At 56.5% G+C, this 14,829-nt stretch overlaps 1 protein-coding gene across 1 annotated transcript in view; it reads right to left on the bottom strand.

Annotated features, from left to right (window-relative positions):
- Positions 1-14,829, bottom strand: part of NCOR2 (nuclear receptor corepressor 2) — a 186,024-nt gene that overhangs the window by 25,991 nt on the left and 145,204 nt on the right. Inside the window, 7 exon segments of the mRNA XM_058422874.1 lie at positions 108-213; positions 295-434; positions 857-1,012; positions 5,616-5,853; positions 6,759-6,879; positions 11,051-11,606; positions 14,051-14,198. Coding sequence (XP_058278857.1) covers positions 108-213; positions 295-434; positions 857-1,012; positions 5,616-5,853; positions 6,759-6,879; positions 11,051-11,606; positions 14,051-14,198 — 1,465 coding nt within the window.

Below are 14,829 nucleotides of genomic sequence, written 5' to 3'. Positions count from 1 at the left end.
GCTCCCTTGCTGTGCCCTGTGCTCCTCCTTTCCCCTGTGCTCCTGGCAAGCTCGTTCCCTCCTGCTCTCAGAGCACGTGAGAAACAGCTCGTCTCCCAATTCCTTACCCAGTTTCTTGGGATCCATGGTTAGTGGCAGGCCCATGGTGATGGAACCGACAGGGACCTTGGCGTGCTCGGGGCTGTAGGGTGTGTGGAGCTGGATGGGCATTCCCTGTGGGGCAAGAGGAGAGGTCAGGAGCAACTGATGGTCCCTGTGAGGCATCTCCACTGCTCACACCTACCAACACCCTACCTGGGAAATGGATCCGACGGATCTCTCCAGCACGGAGGGGTGCTTGGTGGAGGAGATGAGGGGAGGAGGGTTGGAGATGCTGGCTAGTCTCTGCAGCCCTGAGCGAGAGCTCTCATGCAGGTTTAGCGGGATGGGGTGTCCTGTGAGGAGAACACAAACGTCAGCGAGACCGAGAGCAGGCAGAGCGGCTGCAGCGAGGGGCACGGGAGGGAACGGGCTGGAGGCAGTGACCCGGCTGCTGTGAGCCTGCACGAGGCTCCAACTCACACAGTCATTTCGGAAAGGACTGGATAGTTTAAATGACTGCCTTGTCCCCTCTGCAGCCAGAGGATGAGCTGTGCCCAACCTGTCTGCCCTCCAGCCAGGGAGGACAGTGCAGTGAGGGATAAAACCTGTCTGACTTCGCACCCACACTGCTCTGTGACAAAGGGAGACACACCTGACCACCCTGGGACCTTTAAATAGGCCAGCCTGTGGCACTGGCTGTAAGCACAGCCCCTGTGCTCAGTCCCAGGTCAGGCAGGGGAGGGCTCGTGCCACGCAGCCAGTGGGTTTTACTTGCCTGGTGGGTTGTACTGGAACAAGTGGGGCTCCGCCTGGGGAGAAGTTTTGATCACATCCCGGGGGTAGGACAGAACAGGGGGCCAGCACGAGGCAGCCATCGATTCAGCACTCAGCTTCTGAGCCTCTGCGATGGCTGAGAAATGCACGGACTTTTCTGCAAAGGACACAGAAAGAAACCACGTGGTCAGTGGGCAGCATGAGCGAGGGCTCCCTGTGAGCACGGGCAGGGAAACAAGAGCCAGCTCCAAGCACAGGAGATGGCTTCAGTTCAGTCCAACTTGGCCACGAGGTGAGGGCTGAACTCCCCAGCAAAGCTAAAAGGAAAAAGCTCAGTGTCACTGCCTGGATCTGACAGCATTTGCTTTACTCTGATTTAAAGTGCAGTGGGACGTCTGTGTCCGTGACTCTGCTGGTGCTCGCTGCCTGCAGGAAGCTCCACGGACCTGGTGCCATCCCACCTCACCCAGGAGAGATGGCATTTGGCGTGCAGCTGGTCGCAGAGCCCGGCTCCTTGCCAGGACTTGGCCATTAGGGAATTGCCCCTGGGCAGCTCCTGCCCATGCCCACAGCTCCACATCATCCCAGCGTGGCAGGGCTGGAGGATTAATGATGATGCTGCCAAATCCTTCCCTGAGGTTAAAGCCAAGAAGCAGCACTGTTGGCATCCCTCTGGTGCACAGGGAACATCCAGAGGGCACCAGCTCGCTGGTGACCACACTGTGGTGTGCAGCTGGCCACGGGGTGCAGCAGAGCCCCAGGCCACTGCCAGGACCACTGCAAAGCCAGCACACCAGGGACAGGCTCATCCCCACGTCACACAGAGACGTGAAAGCTCAGCAGCCATTTGTAGGCTGTGGGAAGGGGCCAGAAATAATGGCATCAGTTTCTCAGGCAGCAAGGGAATAACAGTGATGTTCTCTGAACACCTGGGACCAGCACGCTGCTCGAGACTCTCAGAGGCAAACGAAGATGGAGAGATTGGGCTCTGTGGAACAACCGAATGAGGGGAATGAGGGAGGCTCACTGATCCTCTGTGAGGCACAGGCTGTGGGCAGGAAAGCCTCCCAAAACTACCTGGTTCAGGGCATCCTGGATACCAGGCTGGGTTCATCCTGGCTATAAAAAGGCTGATGGGAGGCCAAGAAGAGCTTAATGATGGAGGAGCTGTGCTGGAGACACCTGAACCCTGCCTTGTGCTGAATGATGCTGAGGAAAAGAGAGGTTTCATCTGCACCAGCTCTATGCCAAGTGCATCCTCACGCTTGGCTAAGCAGACAGATGAGACAGCCTTTTGTGGATGGATTAGAGGCAGGTTTGGTAGGATTTGCTTGTAATCAATAAACACTTCATTTTGCACTGCCCTCCCTCCCCAGATCCACCTGTGTAACGCTCGCATTGACCAGAAATCAGAAACTGGGCAGTAAACAATAGCAATCACGAATGAACCCAGCCTTTAACCATCAATTTTTGATAAAAATAGACGCTGAATCCTGCTAAGCCTAATAATAGGGCAAGTAGATTATCAGAGGCCCAATTTAATGAGGCTTTACTACATTATCGTTATTAATGCTCAGTGTACTCAGAAGCTGGGAGATTATTCTTGTCCGCTTCAGTGAGAGAAGAAATCCATTCTGGGCACACAGAGGTGTGCAGGCACTCACACCTCTGCAGCCTATGGCTGTGGCCTCTTCTATCCCCATGCAGGATCCAGAGAGGATCCCCCCATCCTGCCAACAGAGGGGAAACCAGGCACCTCCTCCTCACTGATGGAGAGTCTCTGGCACACCCACACTCCCTGATCCTCCTCCCCTTCAGCTCAGCCCCCTTCAGCTCTACTCGTGTGGGGGCAAACAGCGCTGGGATCTCCCAGCTGAAGACGCTCCCTGACGCCAAGGCACTGTCAGCCAAGGCTGTGTGCACCCTGGATGGCTCCTGGAGAGCCTCATCCTCCTCCCCTCCCCGTGGGAGCCGTCCCCTCCCCTGCGAGCCTCTCCAGCCTGTGAAATGTGGCCAGTTCCTAATTGCCCTCGCATTAGAGGGTGGCTATAACTCAGCCAGCTTTTGATAAAATAGCACTTACACGGGGAAGAGAGAGTTCCTATTACCGTTTATCAAGTCCCTGGAATGGGAGCGAAGGAGTCAGAGTTTATACGATCCGTCATCCAAATTAATGCTCTTGGCTCCCCACCGCCTACAAAGGCCAAATGCAACACAACTAAATCAACACAAAACACGCCGCTGGCGCTGCAGCCGCCGAGCGATAACCAAAGATATGCCCGACGGCAACTCGGCGCTGGGGAAAGGGATCCGTCTGCCTGCCGCTGAGAGCCAGGCAGGGCTGCCTGCCCCTGCCCCTGCCTCTGCCCAGCCCCGTGATCAGCAGCTCCTCTTGGAAGGCAGGGCAGCGCTCAGGAAGGTATGGCTCTGGCTGGCCACCCTCCAAGCAGATAGAGCCCCAGCCAGCAGCTGCGAGGCAGCCAACGCCTCGGCCAGGATGTGTGCAAGACTCGGCTTTGAAGCGGATCCAGAGCGGTGTGAAGGATGTTGATCTCCGCAGCGGTTTGCAGGAGTTCAGGCTCTCTTATCGAGCCAGAGAGGAACAGGAGTACCTGCTCTGGTGGAGTCAGCCCCTTGCTGAGAGGTGGCACAGGGCTGCTCTCCAGAGGGCCCTGCAGGCCGTGCTGGACTCTCCCTTTTAACACCAAGCCATGTGGCAGCGTGATGTCTGCAGCCTGGATGCTCGCCACTCCACTGGGACGCCCGCAGAGCAGGGGAGGGAAGGGATGCACACAGATTTGCCAGGACTATCTGGCTATCTCCCTTCTAACCCCTGACCCACAGCCAGGATGTGTTCCAAGAGGCAGAGACAGAACTGAGACGGTGCCTGAGTCCATACTTGTACTGAAACCAGGGCTTTGGGGGAGTTGAGTTCTCCCCTGGAGGGGACTCAACACAAACCTGCTGCTTTTTAAGAGGGAGGTGCATTCCCCTTGTGAACAGGGGAGACCAGCCTATATCTCCCTGGGGTTCAAAGGCATTCCAGACCCACTGTGGCACCCAGCACAGATGCACAGCTACACAGGGCTTGGAGAGCACACAGCTGGAGCCCAAGACCTGCTGAGATGTTTGCAGGGATATAGGGAGGCATAATTACTTTCATTAACATGGAAGATTCAGAGCTGTACGGAAGAGAGAATAAAGTGCTCCACATCATTAGTGCTTCCCAGAGAACAAAGCAACAAAAGATCCACCTGGATAACAGATCCTTGTATTTGATAACGGTGCCAGCAGGCCACAGAGTGGAGTGGGTGACTTCAATCCCCTACTGTACCTCACACCCACTAATCTGCCTCACCTCCTCACCCTCCTGTGGTCAGGAGGAAGCTGCAGCACTGGGACACGGGCGATGCAGAGCTCCAGGCTGGAGCGCTGGTTGTGGCACCCAGCTCAGGAGGAGGCTGAGAAGTGCAGCACCACGTCTGCACAGGAGATCAAACCTGATTACCTGCCACTGGCGGGGAAGAGCTGCACGGGAACTGCTCCACCTGGGCAGCAAACAGGAGCACAGCGGGATAAGATCAACTGGAAATGGGACTTCACGGGTGGCAACACCACGACTTAGGGGAAACTCCCTTTCCTGCTAGGTGAGCAGTCACCTTCCTTGCTCATATGCAAAACATTCTGAAGGTGTGATGCACACATGGTGCTATTTATTGTTTGAAAAAACCGTGGTCAAGTGCCAGCAACCAACTCTTCTGGCAAACACATCCTTCTGTCCAGAGGGACGTGACAGCTTGAGGAGTAACGACCTGGCGTGGACACTGCAGAGCAGGCTGCCACAATCCTGGCTGCTGGACGGTGAACTAGTGCAGTGATTTTCCAGCAAAGATCACAGCCCAAGCTCAGTGCCTCCTCAGAGCAGTCCTATCCACCCTCCTCTTCCACGCACAAGCAGGGGATTTTTGCAGTGCACCCATTCCTGTTCAGGATCCAGCACTGGTGGACGTTGTACCCTCCCAAGCCCAACTTCCCTACTCCTGACTGTGCCATTGGTGACAGTCTGTCATCTTCCTTAACAACTGAGCCATGGGCTGGCACTGGGGGCCAGGAACACAGACTCTGAACTGGAACAGACTCTAACACTCAGATTAAAAACACATTTAGAGGATGGTCTCATCAGGACTTCCCGTCTCTCCTTAACCTTGATCCCCAGGTGCTCAGGCTCATAATGTTTCAGATGCTCTATGGTGGGAACCTCTGAATTGCTCATTAGGCAGCCAAACCACATCAGAGCTATTCCGGGGAGAAAGCACTGGGAATCTTTACAGGAACCTTTGGACTCCGAGTCACAGTATTAGCATTGATTTTAAATGAAATAATGGTCCCCGCTGTGCATTAAAAGCATTCTTTATAGAAAGCCAGCAAGGTAGAAAAGAGCCATTGTGCCCAGAGCCTTGGCATGCCTCCAGGCCCCTCTGCTCTCTGGTGAATGGCAGACGCTAATAAAGGCAATCTTCACCTCCTCGGCGCTCCACACTGCCTGGTGTTTGCTGTGGGCTCAGTGAGACATCGTGTACTGTCTAATGAACATGGGAAATTAGCCCTGCCTCTCTCGTCCTGCCTCAAGATGCTATTAAAGAGCTTTCAGGGGTCGAAACAAGCTTTCACCTAAGAGAGGAGAGCCGCTGGCTGCGTACAGCCGCGCACCCCGGGTGCTCCGCGCGGATAAACACGCACCGACGCGCACGCAGCCCTACCTTCCTTCTCACCGACAGCAGGGCTCCGGCTCTTCCCCCTGGGGCTGCTGCTGGGCTGCTGCTGCTCCTTCTCAGCCTGCTGCTGCTGGGACTGGGAGAGCTTGCTCGGGGGCACGTCCTCGCGGGCAGACTCGTGGGCTTTTGTGATCTGCTGCTGGTAGAGAGCCAAGGCGTGGGGAGGCACCTGGGGCTTCGCGCTTCCGCTCTGCAGTACCCCCTCTGAGAAACCTTCAGAAATCTGCAAAGGAGTAAGGATGGGTGATGCTCATCGTGTGATGCTGACATCCATAACAATCTTGAAGACATCAGGAGTCGTGAGAAGCCCCTGCCCCACACTGTCATGGCGAGTCTTAGCAGAGACCAAACAGGGCTTCAAAGCTCACTAGCCACAGGAGATTAAAAAAGCCCATGACAAAGAGTACCAGCTCTGTGCTGGTGACACTACAGGGAACAGTCAGGCTTGTTCAAAACCTCTAATCTACAGTTACGTGCTTGTAGCTTTTGCCCGAAGTTACATCACAGCAGCCCCATGTAAACTGCAATATGGGAAACTGGAAGAGCATCAGGAATGGGTCCCCCCTGAGCCTGCAAACCCCAAAGCAGGGATTTCCCTCCTGCCCACCCTGAGATGCTGCTCCTCTAACGCTGACCCTGGAAATACCAGGATGCTTCTTCTCACAGCCCAAACCACTGTATCAGTACTTTCAATACATGGCTACTGGCAGTCAAAAAGAGGGACCAAGCAAAGCTCCTGGGTGAGGAAGGTGATCTCCTTCAAGCAAGAGATGAAGTGCAGGGCTGGGAAGGTGCACTCTTTCTTTTTAAAGCAATGGGAGGCAGCAGTCATGTGGCAGTGAGAAGCTTTTTCTGTCCAGACCTCCCACGATTTTCTGATAGAAGAGCTCAAGAGACATCCAAACGCTGCTGGCAGAGCTGCTCCAGCAGCTGGGAACACGCTCTGCACAGCGAGCACCTTGCCTGGCTCAGGGCTGGCACAGCCTAGACACAGCTCTCTGTGGACCATAGGAGATCCCCAGGGATCAGCACATCCTTGCAAACCTGATGCACACCACAGAGCCCAGTGGGAGAACACGAGGCACAGGCTGTGCTCCCAGTCCTGGCCCACTAAAGCAGGATACTCACAATGGGTGGGATGGCAGCAGCTCTCTGCTTCAGCTGTTTCAGGTCCAGTGGCTTCTGCGGCGAGGAGTTGAGCCTGGCATCGCTGGCGGTGTTGAGCAGGCTGGGCCGGGGGGACAGCAACCTGGGACCAAAACACAACATCAGCCACGGACAGGTGTGGCCCATGGCTCCCCCACGCCCTGCACCCCCGGTTTTGTGCTGCCAAACCCAGAGGACATCCCCCGCAGCAGAGAGGAGCGTGCTGGACCGCTGCTTGCTGCTGGGAATCTGGGCTCAGACAGAACCCCCATGGGACTGCATGTTCAAACAAGACCCTTCTGTCTGGCTCAAGAGGCCCTTGAGCTCACTTCTCCTCATCCCCATGCTATTTCTAGCAAATCTGCTGCTGTCTGGAATACACCTGAGGGAAAATGGACTCCAGAGCTGGGTGTTACCGAGCGAGGGCACCAGCTCAGATTTCATTTGGACATCATGCTACCCTCCAGAGCTCTTCTTCATGGACTGTCTTTTATCAAGGTGCTAAAGCCAGGGCAAGCCACCATGTGCAGGCAATTCGGGTCCTTGAAAGACTAGAGGCTGGGTTTGGGTGGGATCTGGTACCCAGCAGCCCAGCAGCTGTGCAGCCCTGCACCCTCACCACTCGCTCTTCCCCTTGGCTGTTTGTGCCGCCTGGCAGACGCTCAGCCAGCCGTGCAGAGCCCCTGTGCAAACACGGGGGGCATCCCCACGGTGCCACCAAAACGGGGTGGGATGGAGGCGTGCAAAGCCCACGGGTCAAACCCTCAGCGTGTCCAGCTCCTGAGCTCATGCCAAGACCTCAGGGACCACATCTGCCCAGGCCATCTCTGCTTTCTCTCCCTCCTGATTCCAATTTGTTGAAGCCAGTTCATAGTTTTCAAGCTTTACAGCCTGATTTGTTTATTTTAGCTGTTATTTCAGTGTTCTCTTCAGCCTATAAATTTCAAGGTCATTCCATGCTCACCCTTGGATGAATAAACAAGCGTGGCGGGGCCATGTGCAGGGAATAAACTCCTCATGGTGCTGGGACTGCCCCAGCCCTCGCTCTGCACAGTGCCTGGCATCAGAGGGGAAGGAATCGACCCACACCTCAGCTGGGACCAGGGTTAGGCACCCAGGGGAAACCAACCAAGGGACAGCAAATTTGAACTCTCCCCTAAATAATCCCAACGACGATGGAGCCACATGGGTGTTGTGAAGCCACACTCCTGGAAGGGCGCAATGCCCCAAAAATCTGCCGAGACACAGGGCTGGGGACAAGGGCACCCAGCACTTGTTCCTGAGACCTTCACGCTGGGCTGAGCTGTGGAACTGCCACCCCCCAGCATCTGCTTCGTGCACTCAGCGTTGGTGCTTGAAGAGGTACATTCAAGCACCCTTAAAGTCCCTTTATGCACCCTCAAGATCTTCAGGTTTCCTGAAGCCCTCCAGGATCCCGATGCTTCGGAAGCCAAAGTCAGTATTAAATTCATCAATATGCAAATTGCCTAACTTATTACGTCCCTCCCAACAGATCTTGTGCCAGACAATGGGAAGCCTGTTGGGTGCTTTGCTCTGGAAATCACCATATGAACAGTTCTTGGCATCTCTTATCCACCTGCTGCACAACCCAGCGTCTCCCAAACCCAAGGACCAGTGCCTTAAGACAGCTGATGGCACTGGGGAGGGTGGGAAAAGAGTCAGAGCAGGAAGGGGTTGGCATGTTCACAGCTGAGCCTCAGCAGTGTGGAAATGTTCCCTCCCAGGCACGAAGCTTTGGGGATGACACTGCATTTCCCTTACTCCTTCTCCTTCTGCCACGGAGATGGATGGGGACTAATTTAACTTCCAGATGATCCAACACACTGACACATGACCCAGCCAAACATGACTCCCAAGTGGTTGTGCAAAGGCAGAGGCTACCAGATCTCCACAACGGGCTCTCCCAAGCCAGAGACACGGCTCCACCATGGAACTGGCCTGGCAGAGTCCCTGCACCTACAGCTGAGCCAGCAATGGGATGTGCAGCATTGGTTTGGTTGGTGCAGGTGTCTCCTCACCATGCTGCAGGTCTGCAGCTGTGTGTGGCCTCCCTCACATGTCCCCATCTGGCGTGACCTCCTGCTGAACCACATCTTGGCTGTGCTCGCAGCAGCCCTCCTGCAGCACTCGCCGCACGGAACCACGGACAACCAGCTGCCTCCTTCAGCTTGGACGAGCTAAGGCTGCGCCTCCTCAGTCCTGGACGTGCCTTTGCTAGTGCGAACTGCAGGAGGACCAAAAAAAGGCTGCCCCAACTCTGAACCCTTTCCTTTCTCACCGCGGGGACACCCCAGCCACCCTCTGTCCTCTCCTGGGAGATGCCGGGGACAGCTTGACGCTTTCAACGAGCGCAGGGAAGAGCACCCACGCCCCGCTGGCGCTGGGTGGGCGGGCGAGCATCGGGTGATGCGGTGACGGGGCGGCTCACGCGGCACCGCGGTCCTGCTCAGCGCGAGTCACGCTGCGGCAGCGGGGCTGCGCTAACGCCCGCGGGCCGGCGGCCCTCGAAGGCGAGGGAGCAAAGCTACAGCTGGGAAAGGCACCGAGTGGCCAAAAGCTCGGAGCCAGCTGAGGATCGGCCCCGTGGGTGCCTCTGGGCTGGGAAGCGCCCGATGCCGGCGTCAGCTGCAGCCTTCCCATGCCAGCAGGCTCTGCTAGCGCCCGCGCCTCACCGCCACACCGGATAAGAGGAGTGGCCCGGGAGCTGCGGGACGCCTGTTTAATGTTTAATATTCCTGGGAGCTGGTAACTGTTTGACAAGCGAGATAGGCGCTGACTCAGCGAGGAGCCGTGATGGAAAAGTCGTTCCCAAGACGACTTGCTCCTTCGGTGCTGAGAAGTCGGTACAAGCCACGGCTGCCCTGCTTTCGGTTGGGTTAATGTCAGACTGGAGGAGGACAGCCCTGCTGGCTTCACTCTCCCTTACTGGGAGATTTGCTCCCGCCTGGGAAGCAGGGGAGGGTGGGGAGGGGCGGTGCTGGACTCTGGCCATTGCTGGAGAGGAGCACTGCAGCCAAGAGGCCTCAGCCCTGCCACGGGGCCGGGGCCAGCCCAGCTTGGCACCGCCAGCGCTGTTCCAGCTGCTCGGCAGCGAGGGGCTGCACCCCAGAGGATGCTCCTGCACCAGCAGTGCTCATCCACCGCCTCCTGCATCAATCACAGAGGCCATTTGGAGCGGTGGGATGCACAACAGCTCCTTCTGACTTCATCCCACTACTTTGCTCAGCTGCTTTTTTAATAAGCCCATCCACAGCGCTGCACACAGCCTGCCCAGCTCGGCAGCACCCATCTTGCTGCCAAACTGCTCCCTGTGAGCCCACGGAAGGCTTGCACGACACCGGATGCAATCCCTGCCCACCTCTGAGTCAAGGAGGGACTGCTGCCCCCACACACAATGGCAGGGTGTACACAGGAGTCCTACCTGGCCCAGGAGCCATCATAAAATTCAGTGCTACAAAGATGTGCGTATTCATATGTATTCTTTAAAAAACAGAAAACCCTCTCTCCATCAGTGAGGCTCTTGGGTGGGGAGGGCCCTGTGGGAAAAGCTGGGAGGGGAGCAGGGTGTTTCTCCAAGGAGGAGGCCAGTGTTTCTCCTCCCTGTCCCAAGAGCCGTCCATGAAGGGTCTGAGGCTGCCAGGCCTAGGGGTGGGTGGAGGGCTCCAGACAGCAGTGGCTCAGGTGAAGACCTTGCCATGGCCCCAGGAAAGCTCGCACAGACCACATTCTCCTGCCTTTATGGCCAGGACGGATAATTTGCCCCTATAGATCCGAGCAACTCTCTCTGCCAAAGGAGCAGCTCACCCCTTTTCGCAGTGGAAACGCATCCCTGACATGACTTTTCTCCTGCCAGTGCCAACTCAGACAGAAACAGCTCCCAACCCTGGATGCTGGCAAACCAGCACAACTCCACTGTCCCCGAGAGCACATCTCGCTCCATTGCGTCACCCAGATGGGCAGCTGCCACCAGCAGATGCGGTGGCTCTGCACCCAACATCTGCCCATGGCCGTGTCCCAGAAGCACCCGTACATTGTGACATCGCACAGCTTGTTGTGTCACAGCTCCTTTGGAAGCAACGGCCAAAGGGCTGGGGGCACATGGGGATACAGCTGGGAAGTCCCTTTTCCTGGGGGAGCAGTGATATTCCCAATGAGGAGCTCACAAAGACACCTGTGGGCACCGTGACGCACAACGGAAAAGCTCATCTGGCCCTTGGGTCATGCCCTGGATCGCCCTGTCCCTCAGCTCCTACCTGCTCTTGTCCACAGCATCCTGCTCGTCCATCTCGTCTGCGCTGCAGGTCGCGCTGGAGTCGCTGTCGGGGTTCACCCCGGGGCCTTTACTGCCCTTATGGCTCTCCTTCTTCTCGGCCTTGGGCGTCCCCTCCGTCCCCGCCGTCCCCGCGCTGCTGCTGCCGCTTTCCACCTTCTTGTCATTCCCCTTGTCCTTCTCCTGGCTCTCTTCGCTCTCCTCCTTCTTCACCTCGCTCTTGCAGGGCTCCTCGCTCACCTTCTCCTCCGGCTCCTCCGTTTTCACCACGTCCACCACCAGGTCCTCCGGCACCTTCTCCTCGGTGCTGGGTGGCTCGGGGGCCGTCTCCGGCGGGGGGCTGGCGGCAGGAGCGGGGTTGGCAGGGGGAGCGGGGGGAGCGTCGGGAGGTGTTGGAGCCTCTTCCCACTTGACTGCCGGTTCTGTGCCGGCGTCACCTCCCGGCCCGGGTGGTGCCTTGGCCCCGTTTTCGCCTCCTTCTTTGGCTTCGGGCCTTGGCGAGGGAATGCTCTCGGTGTCGGAGCTGTTATTTACTGCAGCTGAGAAAAGGGAAGAAATAAAAATAAGGATCAGCCTGAGATTCTTGCTTCCCATATCGCTGCCTCCACCCCCTCCCTTGGGAAGAGAACGCCCTCGTTCCTCTGAGGGGGATGATCCCGGGGCTGGGAGAACTGTGCTGGGATCCCCAGATCCAGAGCCTGCTAAGCAAAGGGCTCTTCTGGGGGCCTCTCTGCTTGCCCAGCACGACTGTTAACCCCCACCCAAACACAAAATCACACGCCCAAAAGCCCGGAGACTGAGTGACTGGGAAGCTGGAAGGGAAAACCCTGGCTGCTGGCTGGTCTGGCAGGACAAGATCTGCTCCCTCCTCGCCCTCTCACCCATGGCACATGATCAGCTGCCCCAGACCAGGCACCTCACTGGCACCCTACTCGCTGACTTACGTCACCTGTGTCCCTGGCTCTGCCACCCCTGGAGCAGCTGGGATCATCCCAAAACACTACACGTGTTTGTTGTTATTAAAGCCACCGGTGGCAGAAGAAAGGAGGTCAGGGTCGGTGAAAGGGAAGCGCTGGCAGTGCTGCAGGACAGGTTAATTATTACATGGGAAGGATTATTCCCAGATCGGCCACCAGCGGCTTGACGTGAGCTGGAAGCACAAGTGTCCATGCACTGCTCAGAGTTAGGCGCTGCCAAGAGATTGTTTCTACAGCTGGGGAGAGGATCACTCCCTCCAAGCCTCTGCCGGACAAACACGGCCAGGGCCAGGAACACCAGGAGATTTCCACAGTCCCATCCCAGCGTGTCCTCACCAAGCAGGGCTCTCACGCTCATGCCCCAAAGGCTTCCTCACATGCATTCCTTGACTTTTGCCCCTCCACAGCAGCTCAGCCAGCTTTCAAACACTGGTGAGAGGTGTGCCACAGAGGGACTGGGCCCTAAGAGCTGTACCTCGGAGCACGTCTGTCTGTCCTCAGGATGAAATCGTACCACACGCATCAGGAATCTCAGTCTTCTCCACTCTTACTCATTTGCAAATAAGAAATGAGGTGTCCTGTCACCCAGACAGGACAAGGTTCACAGCGGGTCTGGCAAAACTCTTCCCAACTGCCACTTGATGCTACTCTGAATGCCATGCTGAGACATCCAACAGTGGCTCATCCCAAGCTCAGCCAAGCTCTACACTTCACTGCATCCCTCCAGATGCTGAATCCATAGTCTACACCATAATTCCCACACCGAGTCTTTCCCCCTGTCCTTGGATTGGCCACATGGCCCCTGCAGCTGCAAGGGGTTATCTGTGCATCCCCAAATGTCACCCGGGAGCCATCGCCCATTTCCTGTGCAACACCACCCTGGCACTTCTGTGCCCATTACATTTCATCCCCCCGCTTATGCTTTTCCACAACGCAGTAGGGCACCCCAGCAGCAGAACAAGATGCTTGGAGAGTACGGCTCAGAAGCATGTCAAGAGAACCGTCTCTAATCTCAAAATCATGTTGTTTCCTCTCAGGCACTCTTACAAAGAGCAGTAACTACCTTTTACTTTGCTCCTGTGAGTCACGTATCACCTCACACAAAGATTTACCTGGAATCTGCCTTGTAATGAGTCACTCACAAGGACAATTTGAAAAGATTTCCCATTTCAAGTCCCATTAGCCTGGGTGCTAAGGCCAGGAACCAGTGTGGTGCCAGAGTGCTGGTTATGTTATTAAATTACTTTGTCAGAAGTCAAATGGGCATTGTTGGAAAATCGTGCACATTTTCTCTGAACTCCAAACTGCTGCGCTTTCTAAGCGATAAATAGCTGAAAAATGTCACTTTCACATTGTTTCCTTTCTTTGGTAAGGATGGGAGGGAGAAAAACACTGCCTTAAAAGGGAAAAGGAGGAGGAAAAGCCCCACCAAGGTGCATCAGCCTTGCTGGTGGGAGACCACAGCTTCCCCTGCCTTTGTTCCAGTGCTGGGCTCTGGGAACTCCACTGCCCAAGACAGCAGCAATGCCCTGACGGGACGGGGACGGGTGCACACAGACCTTGGTGAGTTATCTCTCCTTGAGCTCATGATGAGCTCCATGAGAGCCCACAGTGGTGGCTAAGAGCAGGTGGGCAGGGACCCACCTTTGGAGCAAAACACCAAGAAACGTAATTTACAAGAGGCCCTGGGAAGCCATGTGCTCTCGGAAAGCGCGCTGATGGAAATCAGAAACCAAAGGCCTCCCAAAATAGCCATCCATCCATCCAGACATGGGAGGAGGGCAGTGATCCAGGGCACTCCTTGCAAGCGTGAAATCCAGAGGCATCCAAAATGCCCCGAGTGCTGTGAGACAGCGTCACCTCGGTGTGACTTTGAGGTGACAGACCCCGTGTGAGCGCTGACATTTGCAGCCCTGGAGAGGCCGTGCGCGGTGCCTCTGCCACGACAGGGCGGCAAAGCCAGCAGAGCCGAGCACATTCCCTGCCACAGCCCCTACCTGCCTCACCTTCCGCCTCCTCTGCCATCTCCTCCTCGTTGCCACTCGTCCCTGACACCTCCATCTCCTCGTCCTCAGCTGCGGGAGGGAAGGTGGCTTCTTCGTTCTGAACAGCGGCGCCTTTCTTCTTCTTCCTCTTGGCGTTCCTTTCTTTCTCCTAGAGAAGAGGAAGAACGGTGAGAGGCGAAGCCTACGGGGAGTTATGGCAGAGCAGAGAGCACTGGTCCTGCCCAAAGGGTCTAGAGGGATGCTCACACTGCCAGGGACCCCCTGCCCTGGGTAAACCCTCCGAGCACCAGGCTTGGGACCAGATCTGCCTGTTGAAAGCCTGGCAGCATGGTGTCACCTGGCCAAAAACCTCTGCCTGCTCTGCAATGGCCACCAGCTCCACAGGGAGCTCCAGCCACAGCCAGCAGCGAGCGTTCAGGAGAAGAATGGCACGGATACATGGACAAGGGACAAGCATGCAGAGGTCACCAGTGCAGGGCTGGCAAGAGCCCGGGGGTCACGTCTGCACATGACACACGCGTGACGTGTTGGTCCTGCGCATTTCCAGGCTCTTCCTCCAGCTACACAAACATGCGTGGCCGCGACTCGACGCTTATCTGCAGATAACGAAGCTGATGCCCCAGATACGGCCCAGCCAACGCTTCCATGCACCTGCTTTCATGACCCCTTTGGCAGGTGCCGCAGAAGAACTATGCCTCCCGTGCCAGGGCAGCTGTCACCAATGGACAGTGGGCAAGCTCAGTGCAGCACGGCATCCCAAAGGTGACTGCCTGATGTCC

Source organism: Hirundo rustica, chromosome 17 (genome assembly GCF_015227805.2).
Source record: "Hirundo rustica isolate bHirRus1 chromosome 17, bHirRus1.pri.v3, whole genome shotgun sequence".
Taxonomy (NCBI): Eukaryota; Metazoa; Chordata; class Aves; order Passeriformes; family Hirundinidae; genus Hirundo; species Hirundo rustica.
The sequence above is the reverse complement of the archived record's forward strand: the minus strand, read 5'-3'. Positions and strand labels throughout refer to the sequence as shown.